This window comes from Arvicola amphibius, chromosome 1 (assembly GCF_903992535.2).
Source record: "Arvicola amphibius chromosome 1, mArvAmp1.2, whole genome shotgun sequence".
NCBI lineage: Eukaryota > Metazoa > Chordata > Mammalia > Rodentia > Cricetidae > Arvicola > Arvicola amphibius.
In genome coordinates, this window is record NC_052047.1 from 30,054,665 (window position 1) to 30,073,868 (window position 19,204).

Below are 19,204 nucleotides of genomic sequence, written 5' to 3' on the forward strand. Positions count from 1 at the left end.
CACTCACATATAAGCAGACGTTTATAGCCACACATACGAGTACACACGCACCACACACTATCACCACCACCACCTGACCCTCACAGGCCAGCAGTCAGGAGGGAGAAAGCTTGGCGAGGGAAAGCTAAGGAACCAAAGTGGGCTGCAATGGACGCCCTCCGGATGGGGATCCTACCCGGTTGTCAATAGCATTGCTGAGAGATGGAGCCTTAATCCCGCCCACAGAGGGGGTTCAGGGAACGACAGTCACATGTTTTTGGTGTTTTTGTCTGGACGACCGAGTCACGTGAAAGACATCCAGGTAGACCTATCAGGTGTCACGAAGAGACACAGTGGATGGCTTCTAGAAAGTGCTGGATTCTCCCTTCCGTGTCACCAACGGAGAGACTGCAAGTGGGGGCGGGCTGCTCTTGAGCTAGTGGCACGCACAAGTGCGGGGCGGAGCGAGAGCAGGAAGAAGGAGAAAGGAGGGAAGAAAAGGAAGATCGCGAAGAAAGGTGAGGGGAAGAGGAGAGGGGACCGAGGGCTCGGGTTGGGGCGGTGGGCGTGGGCAGCGGGGCGTGGGAAGACTGCAGCCGCGGCGGGGGTGAGGGCGGCTCCGCCTTGCAAGCACTCACCCGCACAGGTGAGCCCACAGAGGTGGGGTGACGGTGGGAGAGGTGGCCTGGGGGCAGTGTCTTTTCTGCTGGCTCTCCTTCCCTGGTTCTGGCGACGTGGGCAGATGTTGGGCAGACCCTTCACAGGCTCCGCCGCAGCACGGTGTCAGATCTTTAATCCTTTCCGGCTGTGCTTCTCTCCAAGCGCCTCCGACCCCTGCTACCCCGGGCTAGGGTGCTGGCTTGGAGTTTTGCAGGCCTAGCCTTGGAACCCAGCTGGATTCTGGGTCAGCCTCCCCTCCTCCAACACAGGCTGGGTCAGGCTGCCATTGCACCCCTAGTCCAGACCTCTGTGTGTGTGTGTGTGTGTGTGTGTGTGTGTGTGTGTGTGTGTGTGTGTGTGTGTGTGTGTCTAGCTTCACCCAGAAGGCTTGCTCAGATGCCTGAAGAAGACAGCTGGGTTCAAGAGGGCCCAGCTCACGAACGCTAAGGTGTGTGCTTGCTTCCTTTCAGGTTCTTGGGATGGCCCTGGGTCTGACTGTGCAAAAAATAGTCTCATTTGACCATAGGTGGCAAAGATTTCCTAGGATTTTATTTCCTAGAAAATCGGATTCCGAGGGCCACTCTACTGCTCATACACTCACCACTGTGCCCTGATCCTGTGTCCTCATCCCTTATCCCCATCCTTGCCACAGCTGTGCCCGACTAACAGGTGACAAAGCCGAGACTCAGACACTTTATATTCCTATGCCCAATACCAGCAAAGAAAGTCAGAATAAAAACTGGCGTCTTGCAGGGCATTGTTCCAGACACCGTTAACACAGCACTCAGGTGGCAGAATTCTGAGTTTAAGGCCAGTCCAGTCTGCGTTAGGACACCTAGGGTGACATAGTGAGACTCTGTCTGAAGGGGAAGGGTGCACAGTCAGGTTATTATAATCATCTTCAGTATCTAACACGACAGGGCATCGTGTTCCTCTCTGACACTGGGCACCCAAGATGAAATGTACAGAGGGGCCCTGGGCTCATATTTCTTGCCACTGAGTCACTAATGTAGGAAACACAATTCTATATGAGCTGTCCATTTTTGTGGGAAAGCCAGTGGGGCCCGGGGGGAAGAGGAGGAGGCTCATGGTCCACCTGGAGCATGTCCATCCTTGCCAGCCCCAGGCTGTGTGGTCACTGTGGATGGCTCCTTCGGTGATTCCCTGGTGGCTGCATTGCCCTTTCTCCCACAGCCATTTCCTTGACCTGTGGTCTGTTTCTTAGCTCACCATTATTCCTTTGGGTTCAATGTTCACGTTCTCCCGTACTCTTTGTAGATGAAAGTGTCCAGGTCCCTCGCTTTAAGATTCATCTCTGCGATGGCAGTTTTCAAATTCATCTCTCCAACCCTCCCCTAATCTGAAATCCCAGACCCAAACAGATCCTAAAATATTTCGGTCTTTAATGGCTAATTCCAGGGTTTGCACACACACACACACACACACACACACACACCAGCACCCAAGTGCAATATTTCCAAACCCAAATTTTTCATCTTTACCTCTCCCAATAAGGTCTCAGTTCAGGTCTTCAGTTTCATATCTAGACAGTTTAATCACTGTCTAAACTCTCCGTCCTGCTCCTGGACACCCCCCTACACACACACACACACACACACACATACCGCATCCTCTTGAAAGCGCAGGTTTGTAGTGTCCTTGGGGGTCTGCACACCTGACCGAAGGGGCAGATCCTTATTCCTCTCCTTCCTTAGCCCTCTGTCCTTGCTTCTTGGACTTTCTCCTAGTGAATAATTCTTGCCTTACCAGACGTCCCCTTTACCTGTGCTCTTCATACAGTTGAGCTTATCTTGGCCTGCGTAGCCTCATACTTGGCTTGTCATAGACGCTCAGCAAACATTTGAGTAGTTACTTACTTTCAGTGATGCTTTGATATGTTTTAAAGGCATACTTTACAGGGAGTAAAGCATGTGCACGGTACGACGCTTCATTCCACTCTTAAATCAGACCTGTGGCTCTGTGTGAGTATATGTGCATGTGTTTATGGACATGTGTGTAGGCATGTATTGGGGAGCCATTCACAACGAGATAGCAAGCAAAAGCACATACTGCTCTTAGAGAGGATCTAAGTCCACTTCCCAGTGCCTACCTTAGGTGGCTTGTATGTAACTCCAGCTCCAGGGGGATTTGACTCCTCTGGCCTCCATTAATACTGATACTCCCTCACATAATTAAAAATTAGATGTCTTGTTTTTTTTTTTTTTTTTTTTTTTTTTTTTAAGGAAATTGAGATTTCAGGGCTTGTAAGATGGCTCAGTGGGTAAAGACACTTGCCACCAAGCCAGACAACGTAAGTTTGCTTCCTGGGACCCACATGGCAGGAGAGAACAGACTCCTGCACATTGTCCCCTGACCTCCGTGTGGTGTGGGAAGGCAGGAAACAAACAAGCAGCTTCCTCACAACATCCATGTGTACATGACACAATACACTCCATTGCACCCCCAAAGTAAACAATTGTAAAAAAAAAAAAAAAAAAAAAGCTTGCGTTTATAGATGGCTGCAGGTTAAAACCTAACAAAATGAAAATAATAAGTTTTCTAACTTAGAATCGCTGATATGAGAGGTCGTTTGAAACCTGGTATATAAATATTCAGACCTGGTACAGTGAGTCTCTTCTGCTTTCCTTAGTCATCAGGCCAAGGAGTCTTCAGAGCATTTGACTGGCATTGAAGAAAGGACATCATCATGGCCTCGGTGTCCACTCATGGAAGCCAAGAGAAGAGTCCCCACTTGCCACCGTTTAGCAAGCAGGTATGTGTTAGCCTGAGATTCTGGGGAAAGCTATCACACAAGACTGCCACTAGATCCTGTCCTTGATCAATCACCAGACTCTGTGTGTGTGTGTGTGTGTGTGTGTGTGTGTGTGTGTGAGTGTGTGTGTGAGTGTGTGTGAGTGAGTGTTCTTGTACCTGGAGACCAGGGAACAATGTTCAGCATCTTCCTTAGTCACTCTACATCATTTTTTATTTTTTTTTATATTTACTTACGATGTATTGTGTGTGCCGCACCCACACACATGCCATGGCAAGTGTTGAAGATCAAAGGACAGCCTGCAGGAGTCATGAGTCACTTCTCTCCTTTTCCTGTGTGGGTCCAGGGGATTGAACTCAGGTCATCAAGCTTGGTAGCCAGCGCCTTTACCTTCTGAGCCATCTCACTAGTGCTAACTTCCTTTTCTGAGACAGGGTCTCTCAGTGAACCTGGAGCTCACTGATCCCGCCAGACTAGCTAGCCAGGAAGTTACAGGTACACCCCTGTCTCCGTTTCTTTGATACTGAAGTTACAGATACGTGCCAGCACATTTAGCTTTTCAAGTGGCTTTGGGGATCCAAACTCTGTCCCCTATGCTTGTGTGGCAGGTACCTTAGCAACTAAGACAGTTCCTGAGCTACGAACACTCCCAGCCCGGTCCTTTGTCAGACAGAAGCAGGGAAGATGGAGTAAGGAGGAAAACGTAACCAGGTTCTCTTGAAAAACCTGTTAAGATTTTGTTTGCAGATCGCTTTCTTTACTCCTTCCTGTTCAGAATCCATCTTTGCTCTCTCGCCACAGCCAGTGACTGGGCAGGTGTGCCACCACGGCAGAGCAAGCTATGGTTTGTCCCTAGCAGAATGACACAGCACCTTAGCTTCTCGTTTGTGTTGCGCCGGGTGATTATTCTGAGCATATGCTGCTGCCTGCTGCTTTCAGCATAGCAGCGTCCGTAATTGCTAATCAGCCATCAGGTTGAGAGCCCACATGCTACCTTGGGAAGAATGGGGACTGTGGTTCAGAAGCATTTGGATGAAAGGGAGAGCAAGTATTCAATGGGTTACTGGGGTCCATGTTCTCTGGAGTCAACTTTTCACACTAGACGAGGTTTCTAGGAGCGGAGAACATTTAAGCGGCAAAGTACAGGACAAACAAAGAGACAAATGACAGCAGGTCACAGGAGAGGCATTTGGACACCTTAGCTGCCCCGGTGAAATAGAGAACTGTAAAACATTCATAGCACCATTGAAAAAGCTCTCCCAAGTCCCACTTTCTGATCTCGAGTGCTGGACTCGCAGAAGTTGGTGGTGGTCAGATCTGAATGAATGTGTGGATTACCCTGTACATGTTGGGGGAGTTTCTTCATTTCTACCCTGGCTTCAGAGAGGACATGTAACATGACGTGTAACATGAACGGGGCCTGCTTGTTGGGGTTTCTGTACCACCAGGTCTCTACCCCACAGCCGGCAAGCCCCAAAGAAAATCACACAGAGATCTCTATAAGTTATAAAGCTGATTGGCCCATTAGGTCAGGCTACTTATTAGCTCTTGTAGCTTATATTAATCCACTATTCTGATCTATGTTAGCCATGTGGCTCAGTACCTTTTTCAGTGGGGCAGATCACATCCTGCTGCTTCGGTGGTCTGGGCAGGAGTGGGAGGAATCAACTTCCTCCTTCCCAGCATTCTCCTGTTCTCATTGAATCATTTCTACTTCCTGTCTGGTTTTCCCGCCTATACTTCCTGCCTGGCCAATCAGCGTTTATTTAAAACATGATTGACAGAATACAGACAATTCTCCCGCACCAGGACAAGAAACAAATACAGATATGACTTGATTTACAATGGGATGTTGTCTCAATAAACCCACTGTAGGTTGAAACTGCTATTGGTTTACACAGCTACTGGGAATCCTAGCACTGTGGTCCTCTGCAGGGTGTTGCAGATGTGATTTTGTGATGGATGTGATCTTGTGATGGATGTGATCTTGTGATCTCACTGCTAACTTGAAGCTGTGTCTTCATGCAAATGTCCACCATCATGAGAAAATACCATACTGTGTACCCTTAGCCTAGGACAAGTTTAAACTTCAAAATGTAGTTCCCACTGACTGTAGGCCACTTTCAGAACGTGTGACTTAGTCGGGGTTTCTGACCAATAGCAAGTCAGGGAGGAAAGAGTTTATTCAGTGTACACTTCCAAATCACAGTTCAGCATCAAGGGAAGTCAGGACAGGAACTCAAACAGGACAGGAACCTGGACACAGGACCTAATGAAGAGGCCATGGAGGGGTACTGATTACTGGCTTGCTCAACATGGCTCGTTCAGCCTGTTTTCTTAAAGAATCCCAGACCACCAGCCCAGGGGTGGCCTCACCCATAACGGGTGGGACCCTCCCACATTAATCAGTTCAGAGCTTATGGAGGCATTTTCTTAACTGAGGTTCCCTTCTCTCTGATGACATCAGCTTGTATCAAGTTGGCATAAAAACTATCAAGCACAGTAAACTAAATTAAAGTAACAATCTGAACCACTGGATTGGGGAGGTGACAAAATCCTCAGGAAGTTGGTAAAATGCCTGAAGCACCAGCATGAGGACCCGAGTTCAGATCCCCAACACATACATAAAAATCCAGGGGCAGCACACCTGTAATCCCAGTGCTAGGGAGACTGAGTTAGGATCCCTGAGGCTTGCTCACCAATCAGAATAACTGAATCAGTCAGCCCCGGGTTCAATGAGAGATGCTGTCTTTAAAAACAGAACAAAACAAAACAACACACACACGCAAAACAAAACAAAAAAAACACATGGAAAGAGACACTCCTTGTCAACCTCTAGTCCCCACACATCTGCATGTAAGCTTGCATACGCCACACACACACACACACACACACACACACACCCACAAATATGGACCACGAAGTTGGGGACCATCGGTATTTACCCTGGAAGTGGGGATGAGTAGCTTGCTCTGAGGATCCAAAGGGCAGTCGGTACCAACGCTGCCTGTCCCTCTGGTGTGCATTGCCATAGCTGCTGATCTCCGGGAGTCACACTGACCTCTGCATCCCTCCACTGTGTCGGAAGGAGGAGCAGAGAAATGAAAGGGAGGGGTTGCCAGCTTGCACAATTACAGACAGAAGCATAGGCACCACAGGGTCCTTCCACCCTGTCAGTGTGTCACTGTGTGTATTTGCCAGCTATGAAAATGATGCCGGACCATGAGAACGACTCAAGGAATAGTGGCCAGCATCCACATTGATCGTCACAAGCAAAATGTCTTTCTTTAAAAAAAAAGTGTCAAAATCAACAAATCTGTTCCTACCACAGATGCAACACCGAGCTGAAACTTAATTAGGTAAAGGATCAAGCCAGCATTGCAATTACAGAGAGCCCTGGACAGCGTAGAGCAGAGTGAGGACCTGGTTGCTTGCAGCACTCAGCCTGGGAGAGCTGTTGGCACACCCTGGTCACTGAACCACCCTGTCTCTCAAGCAGAAAGTCCACCTTGTCCAAGTCTATGTGGCAGGGCCAGCTGGAAAGCGGTGGCTAGTGGCCACCAGTCTGTGGGGACAACTAGCCAGGAGCAGGACACATCCCATGCCCCTCCAGAGGAAACACGGTGGAGGCTTTTGTGAGCTCAGTTTTTCATTGCCTAGCTTTTGTCTATTGGTTTTCCCTTGAGATGGGATCTTACCGTTTAGCCCAGGCTGGCCTTGTACTCAGGGTCCTCCGAGTTAACCCTCAGTGTCTTTCCCTACAGAGCCTGTTGTTTTGCCCAAAGTCAAAACTGCACATCCACAGAGGAGAGATTGCCAAGATTATCCGAGAGTGCCAAGAAGAAAGTTTCTGGAAGAGAGGTACTCACACCCTCTGGGTCTTAATAAATAGTTTAATAATCAACCATTTAACCATAAGTTCAATTTAATAAATTTACTAAATAAAATAAGTTAACAATTGATTTAATAATTAATGTTGCAACAATAGAATACTTCCATGTCCTATTAGAATAGAATCACGACGCCCGATTAATTCTGAACAGGAATTTTGCATAAGTCCCTAAAGAACTTTGATAGTTTGGGAGGTTTAAAGTTTGAATCCATGTTATCCTCTTCAGGCAGAGATAATAAGCAATTATCAAGCCCTTTACCTCACTCAGTAAAAACATAGGTGTCTCTTCCTTTCCTGAAAGCAAGAACACAGGCCCAAAGTTTTATATAACATGCCCTACTTCCACAAAGCAGATCTTGGTAAACTGCACCAGCGTCTCAGCTCAGTGGTGGTATCAGGTTCACCTGGACTTCAGTCCACAGCCTCACCCACAGGCTCTACCTGGAAGTGTTTGTTGACTGGGCTGGAGCTCACAGCATCCACCGATATGTCTCTCTACAATATTGTTTTCTGCTGAGTTGCTTCTTTGTCCCAGGATTGCCTTATATAAGGCAAGGCAGTGAATTCATTCTGTATTAAAAATCCCTTTTGGTTTAATAAATTCATAATTTGACAGTTGAGAGTGGCACAATGGAACCTATCATCCAGCACGGTACTGTGTACATTACCGACAGAGGCATAATCAAGACTACAGTATGCTTCATCTCATAAACCATTCATAGTCTGTATTGGCCAATTATAATTTGATATTCATCACACATCACTGTGATTATTGATTGCTTTTCTAGAATCTCATGCCTTTTCTGAGAACCTCTGAGCCGGTACTTTAACTGGCCTGGTTTATTCACAGGTCAGTGTGGCCCATTAGACGTGATGGGAAAACGATTGCTATCCGGTTTGCCTCGGTTGCTAGGAAGGCTCTTTGCTTTTGGAAGAGGCCATCTGACACATCGTGGGAGAGCTAGGAACCCTTTAAACCAGACTCAGTGAACTCCACTAAAAAACCTTAACTACACATTGCGTGTGCTTAGCAGGAATGGAGCCTGTTTCTAACCTTCAGTGTGCCTCTTCAGGCAGACAGTCAACAGTGGAGCAAAAGGTTAAGGAAGACAAACATCAAAACAGAAACAACAGGAAACTGCCCTAGATCGAAACAGATTGGGCATTCAATGCAAAGCATAATCCTTGATTTTCCACACTGGAAAAAAACCTGCAGCTATGAGGGACACTCTTGGACGAGTCGGAGAGATTAGAATATAGATTGTGTATTAGTTAGGATCATTCCTCTTGAGTCTGAGTATTCAAACAGATTTTTCTTGACTATGCTAGTGGTGTGGTGGTTGTACAGGAGACGTTAACTTGATTTTAGAAGTTACCTGATAAATTATCCAGTTATAAAGAGTGATGGTGTTTGCAAATCCCAGATAGCTCAGAAAAAATACGTAATGGCAGATACAAAGCAAAATATAGGGATGCATCCAGAGATAAATCTGTAATTAATGTGTCTAGAAGAAGGCTCTATGGAAGTTCATGCTATTGATTTTCAAACTTTATGTAGGATTGAAAATAGCAAAATATAGCTATGTAGTGGTAGTGCATGCCTTTTATACCAGCACTCTGGAGGTGGAGGCAGGTAGATCTTAGAGTCTGAGGCCAGCCTGGGCTACAAAAATGATTTCTAGAACATCCAGGGCTACACCGAGAAACCCTGTCTTGAAAAACAAAAAAAGAAACCAGAATTGCAGCAAAGTGAACACACACTATATCCATGTCGGATATAGCCATTGGAGTCATATGCATATTGAGTGTTCAGTAAACATGGATATCAGAGCTGGAGTTGAGTGTGGGGTATCAGTTTAGATGATTGCTGTGTATCAGGCTGAGCTATTGGGATAAATCCTGAGAAACTTCCCCATGTAGTTTTAAAGAAGTATTTGTTGACTAGTAACATGCAAAGTGAATAAAGCTGAGTGTGGGGGTGCATGCCTTTAGTCCCAGTACGTGGGAGGCAGAGGCAGGAGGATCTCTGTGAGTTCAAGCCAACTTGGCATACAGAGTGAGATCCAGGACAACCAGGGCTACATGGTTATCTTGGGGGAGAGGGGGTGGGTAGTGAATAAAACTCACTACCAATTCAGGTAAGAAAAAAAATCTTAGAATTAGTTTTCCCCGATTTCCATCTAGGCAAGGGGCCTGAGTTGTTAGTCTTGGTAAATTGTATGTGGTGAAGATGTACATGCATGTGCATGTACATGTGCTTTACGTGTGGAGTCAGAGGACAGCTTCCAGGAGTTGACTCACACACACCCTTCCCACCATGTGGGTCTGGGGATCACGTTCAGGTCGCCATGCTTAGGAGATGTGTTTGTACCTACTGAGCAGTCTCGCCTGCCCCAAGGGACCGTGTGTTAAGATACTAATATTGAGGGGTGTTTGTTTGTTTGTTTTACAGCTCTGCCTTTTTCTCTTATAAGCATGCTTGTCACCCAGGGACTTGTCCACCAAGGTAAGCGTCAGTATTTACTAATGCTTTAACTTCAGAGAGCCCCGGTTTTGGTGGCCTTCCCTGCAACCCTTGGACATTTATCTTATTGGTTGAAGATTGTTGCTTCATACATGCTTTTGCTTGTTTTTAGCTAATGTAGTGAATCTTTTTCTGTCTCACCAGCCAGCTCCTAAATAACAACATGGAGACTTATTAATTATGGGAGCTCGGCCTATAGCTTAGGCTCTTCCCACTATTACTATAACTTAAATCAAACTATTTATATTAATCTAGATTTTACCACATGGGTTTTACCTCTGTCCCATTAAGTGTGTCTGACTCGTTCTGCATCTACCTGGCTTCTCTGCCTCTCTTCTTCCCAGAGTCTTCTCTGTGCCGGGAAGTCCCACCTATACCTCTTGCCTAGCTATTGGTCATTTAGCTCTTTAGTAAACCAATCAGAAGGCACCTTGGCAAAGACATATCTTCACAGGGCACAAAAAGATTATTCTACAACAAGCTAAAGCTTCTATCTCTACAAAAGACTGAATGTATTTGATTACTTGATAATGGAAAAATTTGAATTCCAGGTGCCATTAAGGTTGTTAGCCCACTTTGAAACAGATTATCATTGACTTGTTTTTCATCTAAAGAGGAACCATAAATGGAGAAGGGAACTGGAAGGCATAGCTAGAGAGAAAGCAGGTTTGGACTCAGCACGACTGGCTTTGAAGACCCTGGAAAGGGCCATGAATGTAGTGGCTGCTGTTCCTGTTTCCATGAAGACAAAAGCAGCTTAAGGAAGGAGGGGCTTATTTTGACTCATTATTTCAGGAAGGATGTAGTCTACCATGGTGGGGAAAGAATGATGGCAGAGACTGTGACGCGCCTGGTCACATCGTGACTGTAATCAGGAAGCAGGAAGTGGGAAGTCTGCTCAGGCTCTGAAACCTCAACACCCAGCTCCGGAGACCATCTCCTTCAATGGAGCTCCACTTCTAGTGTTTCTATAATCCAAACAGCACCCTCAGCTGGGGACCCCAAGTTCAAACACATGAGCCTGTGGGGTCATTTCACACTCAAACCACAGCACTGAGCTACGAAGCATGTAGGGGCTAGTGTTTTCAGAAAGGAAGGCAGCCATTTAAGGATGCAGTTACCACCTTGGCTTTTCCCTATACTGACTTTGGACCTCTGACCTCAAGACCTGTAAGATAATAAATTCATATTATCTTAATCCCACTGAGTTGGTGGCCCTCTCTGATGGCAGACACAGGGACTCCAATAGTGCCTGTGCCTTAGAGAAGTCCCTGTGTCTCCCAGGGGACCTGGCCCTCTGGAAGCCCATCTTGTCAAATGCTACTAATTGCCATGATTCTAAAAATGCTTGAAAAAAAAAATTAAAGACTTTAGTAAAGATAGATGTCATTGAAAAAAGTTAAAACAAAAATCAGCATCTGCAAACATGAAGGGGAAATATCCTGGTTTTCTTTTTCTTCTCAAGGATCAGTAGGTCACATGTTTTGGAAAATCCCTCTTTGGATGCTGTTATTCTTATCCATAAAGGTTTTGTATTAAATATGTTTTCATTTTTACAACTTGAGGGTGATCTTTTTGCAGAAACAAATTCACCAATTACCTCCAGGATTTTTGTTAAATTAGTTTTGATGCAGAAATCGGGCCAAAATCTGTGGAATGAGGTCTTATAATATCCACCTACCCCAAATCTACCCAACCTCTTGCATCTGTGCTATTCAGGGTTGAATGCTAGTTTCCCTCAGCTGCTAAAATAAGTAGCTGTGAGCACAATAGCTGAAGGCAGCAGATTTATTATTTATTATTTATTTATTATTATTTATTATTCAGAGGCCAAGGTCGGAATGGGTCTCACTTGGGGCTGGAGAGATGACTCAGTGGTTAAGGGCACTGGCTGCTCTTCCAGAGATCCTGAGTTCAGTTCCTGGTAACCACATGGTGGCTTACAACTATCATGGGATCTGATGCCCCCTCTATATGTAGATAGAGCACTCATATGCAAACATAAATAAATTTTTTAAAAAAGAAGAATGAGGGGCTGGAGAGATGTCTCAGTGGTTAAGGGCACTGGCTGCTCTTCCAGAGGTCCTGAGTTCAATTTCCTGCAACCACATGTGGCTCATAACCATTTGTAATGAGATCTGGTGCTCTCTTCTGGCATTGAGGCAGAACTCTGTGTACATAATAAATAAATAAATACACTAAAAAAGAAGTTTTTTAAAAAAGAAGAAGAAGAATGGGTTTCACTAGGTTAAAATCAAGAGGTGGGTACTGCTGTGTTTCTCCTGGATGTTCATGGCTTTTCCCCTCTTCAACTTTGAGAGGCTATGTACACTCCTTGGCTGGTGGCCTCTTCCTCTGTCTCCAAAGCCAGCTAGGCTGAGCCAAGCTTTTCCACTTCTGATCTCTTCAGTGCCAACCAGAGATCACTGAGATTATGTTGAATCCACCTACCCACTCAGGACTGTTTCCCTATTTCACAGTTGTCTGACAAGGTAACTTATTTCTATTTTATACTTTAATTCCCTTCTGCAGTATAACACCCAGAGTTGCCAAAGATTATGGTATGGACATATTTAGAAGCCTACCAATCTGCCTAGTGTTTTCATTTGAAAAATCATGATGGGCTAAGCCTGGTGACACCAGCACTCGGGAGCAGAGGTATATAGATCTATGAGTTCAAGGCCAGCCTGATCTATATAGCAAGTTCCAGGACAGCCAGGGCTACATAGAGACACTTTTCTTTAATTAATTAATTAATAATAAATAAGGCTTAAATTGTGATGTATATACTGTGAACCTCTGAAGTGGACTTTCTTTGTTGAGTTACTCTTAAAAGTAGAACATAGTGACTGGTCTATTTGAATCAATTTAAATTGGCTTTTGAATTGTGGCTTTCACATTTTCCGCATTTTAAAGCCAGTATCTACCATTTGCCTAGACGGCTTCTGGGGGTTAACTTCAACCTCAGGTTGAACTGTAACTCTTCTGAAACCATTTCTGCTGATGAATAACGTGAGCGTCTTAGAAATGTTATATCTCCAGCTTGGATATGTTCTTTACAAATTTAACTAAATTATTAAATGAAATAACACATTTCTGTCTTACTCTTCAGGTTATTTAGCTGCGAATCCAAGATTTGGATCGTTACCTAAAGTTGCATGTAAGTCACAAAAACAGCTTGGACTAGGGAGGTAGCTGGGTGGTTTGAAGCACGAGGCCCCTGAATTCATGTCCCAGCATTGAAACAAATGAAAACGCACATAGACTTTGAGAACGTTTATAAGACCTGAGGACATGAACGTGTTGCTGGGACCGACTCTTACAAAGCACTCTCTGGTTTCCACCCCTGGCCTGCAGCGTCCTGCTCATCCTAACACTTTCTGATCTGCAGAGTAACAACAGTAGGGACTAACGCCACTGTCATCTATAAAACATGAACAAAGACTAGCAAGACATATACAGTGTTCTCTCAGTATCCATGAGAGATGGGCCCCCGGGACCCACAGGTACCCATATCTGCAGGCGCCTGCATCCCTCTTATAAGTGATGGTTTTTTACATCTGATGGTGCACATCCTTCTGTTTGCTCTCCAGACAGTATCCAGGTACCTAGAACACGTGACACAATACAAACATTGTGTGCGTGGTTGTTGTGTGACATGCTTGGGGAATGCATCAAAGGCCTGTACATGTTTGGAATAGATGCAGATTTTTTTTCTCAAATGTTTCTTTCATTCTGTTGTTGGTGGAACCAATGGCAATAAGATTGTCAACACTGTCAGCAGCAAAACCTTTGAGTGCAGGTTCATTGGGGGGGGGGGGGGAGAAGAGTTATGTTTTGTTATCTTGGCTTGACCAGTCTTAAAAATGTTATCTAGAGGGCTGGAGAGATGGCTCAGCGGTTAAGAGCATTGCCTGCTCTTCCAAAGGTCCTGAGTTCAATTCCCAGCAACCACATGGTGGCTCACAACCATCTGAAATGAGATCTGATGCCCTCTTCTGGCCTGCAGGCAGACACACAAGACAGAATATTGTATACATAATAAATAAGTAAATAAATAAATAAATATTTAAAAAATGTTATCTAGAGGGCACATTAAAAAAGGAGTAGTTTTTTTTTAAAGTCAGAGACATTTTAATAAGAACTTTACTAAGATGTCTGAGTTTCTTCTCCTTGGTACACATAGATGGTTTATGTTAAAAGAATTACCCAGTTTAGAGTCTCGTTTCCAGCCAAAGGAATAGATTGAAGAGTTCTCCTACATGAGGTTCCCTTCTCTATGACTTGTTTTCCAGCGGCAAGGGCAGAAAAAACAGCAGGCTCCATCACCCCATGACATAGAGGCTACCTGACCCAGGTCTATCTATTCTCTGTCCCCTGGCAGTCTCAGCCACTGGTTTGACAACTGGGTGGTGCCCTGAGTGCCAGTGTGTGCTCCGCCTTGGTCCTCCTCGTGTCCACTCAAGCAAAGATCAGAAAGTCTCCGGGGTCAGACCTGCCCTCCACGGAAGCTTGTTATAGTATGAAAATGGGCGGTGTTAGGAAGGTGTAGGCAGTGGGCTCATGGGCACGATCCTGAGCTTTTCAGTTACCTGTGTTTCCTAACCTGCTTTCACAGTGGCCGGGATCCTGGGATTCGGCCTTGGGAAGGCTTCCTACATAAGAGTGTGCCAGAGTAAATTCCATTCCTTCGAGGATCAGCTCCGTGGTGCTGGCTTTGGTCCCGAGCATAACAGGTTTGTAGTCTGATGGAGGGGTTGTAATGAAGATAGATGTGAGTGGAGCAGCGAGGTGTAGTGGCAATGCCTTTGATTTCAGCACTGGGGAGGCAGAGGATGGAGGATCTCTGTGAGTTCAAGGCCAAGCAACCTGTCTGCACAGTGAGCTCCAGGACAGGCAAAGCTACATAGTGAGACCCTATCTTAAAAACAACAACAACAACAAAAACAAAAACAAAAACAAACTAACAAGTGAAATGAAATATTACTCTGTGTAATATTAGGCATATTAACAATTTTATTTAAGAAAAAATTCTTTAAACCTCAAGCTTTGATTTATTACTATTCAATTTCAACAATTATTTTTTAACTTAATCACCTATTTCATTTATTCAGTGTGTATTTAATGAGCAACTGCTACAGTCTAGGCCTTGTATAAACCTTTGAGGGATTCCTCTATGAGCAGATGTGTCTTCTGTCCTTGCACAGTTGCTCACCAATTACACCTTCTTCCTTACTGCAGAGCTCCTCAGAGCCTTTAATATCACACACATGTGTGCAGACATACACACACGTGCGCGCACACACACACACACAGTGTCCTGATAGCTGTACTTATTCTCCACAGGGACAATAAGCAGGAGACTGGAGTTTACAGAGAGGCCTGTGCCCCTAGTGTTCTTGGGCTGAAAGTGCTACCACAGTTTTCTTAAACTCAAACCTTTAGGTCCAAAGTGATGACCAGAATAACTTCCCCGGGATGTCAGGAGGAAGGAAAATGCTTATTCGTGACACTCAAACAAGTACTGTTTCTACTATTATGCCACAGAACTAGTTGGGGACACATTCCGCTGAAGACCCCTCACTTGTCACAGTTTCTTTTCTTGTTTTCTTTGAGAGAGTACCTCATTTAGCCCAGGCTAACCTCAACCTCACCACACAGTCCAAGGATGACCTTGAACTTTGTATCCTCCTCCCCTCCTGAGTGCTGGGGTTGTTACAGGAGCACGTCTGTTGTGTGTGCCTGTACCTCACCAGCGCTGTACTAACCTGCTGTGTGTGGTGAGGGGATTGATCATGGGGCCCTGTATGTGCTAGGAAGCGCTCTACTGAGCCTGCCCCATTGTGTTCTACTTGAGGGGCAGCAGCAAAGCTAGATGTCAATCAAGGTCAAGTTGCCATTCTGACTTTAGAATGCTACGGTCTGGTAGAAGTGGATGGACTTTAGCCATCATCCCTACCCTAGGAGTTACATGTTATGCAGAGTCTCTCTGAGAAGACACTGGTGGCCATAGGAAGAAGAGACTTCAGTCTCCCGTTCATTTCCAAACACTGAGCCTTCCCTTTATGGTTTGCAAGGCCAGCAGAGAGGCATCAACGCTGTGTTTACCGACAACTCCATGTCACTGCATCCCTGCAAAGCTGTGTTTTGGGTTCAGCTTCCAGAGCCATTGGCCCGGGATTCTGAGGTGTACAGGGGAAACAGAAAGGGGGCACTGTGTTGACTCTTTTCTTGCCCTCTTCCATTTGGGGACAGTTTTCTTGTTGTTAGCCCAACATTGGGTTTCGGAGCAATGATGGAATCTGCATTTTCCAGACAGTCTCTAGATGTTGTTCTATACTTCATGTACATGGAAGGAGACAGATGAGGGTAAAGGGTCTCTGGGGCCCCTTTCAGATTGGCATTCTGTAGCTCTTTTGCCTGCCTACTTCTGGCACCAAAAGTTACACTGTGGGCTGGTATTGGTACGTGGGAACCAGTGGCTAAACTCTGTGTCAAAGGCCACTGCCCTCTCATCCCAGAGGCAATAATTTGATGTCCTGGTGACATAAAAGGACTGCAGCCTCCTGACGACACTGCAGTCCAAGAGAAGGGGATGTGTGTGTCTTGTTATTCTTTTAGACGAGACTCTCTCTCTACGGCCCAGACTGGTCTCCTTGCACTCAGCTCCCAAGCTCTGGGACTACAGGAGTCCGCCCCCGCACCTGGAACATTTTATGATTTGTTTTTTTGTTGTGGTAGAAATCACCCCAGTGACTCAAGGTCAGAGAGTCGTGATGTTTACCCAGCTTATGTGCGACTCCCGGCATAAACACAACCATCTGTTTCAACGTAAACATCGTTACTGAATGAGCTTTGGCTAATTGGAACCCAAGAACCAACTAATACGCCATTTTTAAAAAGTGAGCTAGTGAACTGTAGAATCAAAAATGTCTCTGCACCTTGCTTACTTTGGTAAGATGAGTGTTTGGAGGGCTGCGGGATGGCTCAGTCAGCAAAATTTCTCTCTGTGCCAGCATGAGGGCATGAGTTTGGATCCTAGCACCCCATAAAAGTTGAGCGCCCAGCCTAGCCTAATCAGTGAGCTCCAGGTCTAGTAAGAGACCCTACCTCAAAAACTGACAGTCAGTGTTGGCCTCTGGCCTCCACATGCACCCACACAGCAGGCACACCCGCGTGCCTATGTGCACAGGCCCATACATACACATACATATGCACAGACACAAAGAAAGAGCTCCCATGGTCAAAGTATGAGTCACCAGCTGCTTTTGCTTCTCTCCTAGGCACTGCCTGCTTACCTGTGAGGAGTGCAAAACCAGGCGTGGATTAAGTGAGAAGAAAGGGCCCCAGCCATCTGCTTCCTAAACCCCGGCTGTGCTTTTCAATGATTTCTAAACCTCTGAATCTGTACACATTTAAACTTTCAAGTGTACTCTAAGATAATCTACTTCTATTGAAACAGAAACCTTGTCCTCGCGTTCCTTTGAAATGCTTGTGGTGGAAGGCTCTCGGTTGACTTGAGCATGGCGTATTCTTCCGTTCTTCGAGAACATGTTGGGAGCCACCACACACTACCCAGGAAATAAAGTTACACCCCTCCATAGCTTAGAGCTTCCTGGGAGAATTTTGAGCAGCTTCTGGGTAGACTTTCCTGCAATTCTTTTACTCTGCTTTACTTCTTCCTTCTTCTTCTTCCTTCTTCCTTGTTCTGCTTCCTTCCTTCCTCCCCCTCCCCCTCCTCTTCCTCCTCCTTTTCTTCCTCCTCCTTCTATTTCAGTGATTTAAGTTCTCTGGTAGGGAACAGGAATGAATGATGTGGAAGTTAGTCAGGAAGCCACGACCCAAAGAAAACCTATGTATATGGATCTAGAAATCCAGGAGCATTTGCGTTTTAGTGCTAGAAGTCCATCCTAAAGTCTAGGAGCTGAGATCTGTAACTCGGTGGGAAATGTTTCCCACGAAAGGGTCACCATATTAATCAGCTTGTATAATCAGGAGCTCAGCACAGCACGGGAGCTGTGAAAGTGCCCGTCACCTGCGGGCGACCTGCTTGGCTCGTGGATGCATTCCCATAGTCAACACTCAATAGACGGTTCAGAGAAGGAAGACAACTTCCTAATCTGCTCTCCCAGGGAGCAGCTTACTGGAAGGAGAACCAGAGGACTGAATTAATTCTAAAAATGAGAAACTCTTGAGACTTGTGGGAGCTCAGAGGCAGCCAGCACAATGGCATGAGTTCTGTTTCTTCTCCAGACAACCCGTTACATGGGAAGTGTGGTTCTTCCCTTTTGGAACATCTTGCTTTATGGCACGTTGGCTGAGCCCCATGGAAAAGCTCCCTTTGCATCTTTGCTTTCCTTGTTTCTCAGGAAAATGTTCTGTCCACAAGTCACCATTTAAATATAGAGTATGCGTGTGGGGTGAGGGCTGCTTATACTCCATGTATCTACAAGCCTGGAGTTAAAAAGAAAATTTCATCAGAGGTTAATATCTGATGTGAAATCATTTCACTTTAATCATTAAAAGATGTGGAGGCTTATTTTTGTGTGAACATTCAATGAGTGAAATGGAGGGGTTTGACGGAGTTGATTTTTATATGACATATCCTGTTTGACAGTCAATAAAATTCTATTTCTGAAAATTAAAAGACAGAGCCAGTATGCTAGCCTTTTTCTTTTTTCGTTGTGTTGGGAGTTGAGTCCGGGGCTTTGGGAATGTTAGACAGGGCACAGAGGTCCTTGTGCTCACAGATAAGCTGGAAGGAACCTGGAAAGAACATGGGGTTGTTCTTTCAAAGGGAGAAGCGGGGAGGGGGGGATGCAGAACCAGTCATCCACCCAGAAGTCTGGGAAGGGACATGGTTAACAGCCTGGTGACCTTGGCACTGTGTGGCCAAGACCACACCAGATCCTCCCTCAGACCCTTATCATAAGGCTTTGCCATCAATCTATAAGCCCATCTTTATGGAAGGTGTCACATGAACTTTACAAAGAATTTCAATGTAGTTACCTCTGATCTTTCTTTTTTATACTAATAAAATGAGGATTTCATTAACAAATGTCTAAAAATGTGCATCAAGATAAAAACAAATAGCTAATGCTAAATTTAGAAGCCTCCAAATAATATCCACCACAATATTTGATATTTTTAAGCTTTATATAGAGCTGTATTATAAATTTGAAGTTAAAACTGTCAATGCTAACAACATTGATCATACAGAGAAACTCAACCGCAGTGAAATAAATACAAATGGCACTTAGCTTTGGTCCTTGTGGAGAAAGGACTAAGTTGGATTTTTTTGTTTTTTAAACAGGACTTTAGTCACAAAAAGGGAATACAGATGACAACTGCAACATTTTGGTGTTGATTCTCGCAA

General features: G+C 45.3%; 1 protein-coding gene across 1 annotated transcript; it reads left to right on the forward strand.

Moving 5' to 3' along the window:
* The first annotated feature begins 381 nt into the window (after window positions 1-381).
* Ociad2 (OCIA domain containing 2) lies at window positions 382-18,369 on the forward strand. The gene is made up of 7 exons (XM_038348438.1): window positions 382-497; window positions 3,290-3,412; window positions 7,177-7,273; window positions 9,757-9,810; window positions 12,941-12,988; window positions 14,447-14,564; window positions 17,112-18,369. The coding sequence occupies exons 2-7, from the start codon at window positions 3,347-3,349 to the stop codon at window positions 17,191-17,193; spliced, it is 465 nt and encodes a 154-aa protein (XP_038204366.1). The 5' UTR covers window positions 382-497; window positions 3,290-3,346; the 3' UTR covers window positions 17,194-18,369.
* Window positions 18,370-19,204: the final 835 nt, after the last annotated feature.

Excerpts from the sequence above, each read along its gene's own strand:
- Ociad2 (XM_038348438.1), top strand. The coding sequence starts at position 3,347 with ATGGCCTCGGTGTCCACTCATGGAAGCCAAGAGAAGAGTCCCCACTTG. Across the intron at positions 7,274-9,756 it reads AGAAAGTTTCTGGAAGAGAG|CTCTGCCTTTTTCTCTTATA; the intron begins GTACTCACACCC and ends TTTGTTTTACAG. Across the intron at positions 14,565-17,111 it reads TTTGGTCCCGAGCATAACAG|GCACTGCCTGCTTACCTGTG; the intron begins GTTTGTAGTCTG and ends CTTCTCTCCTAG.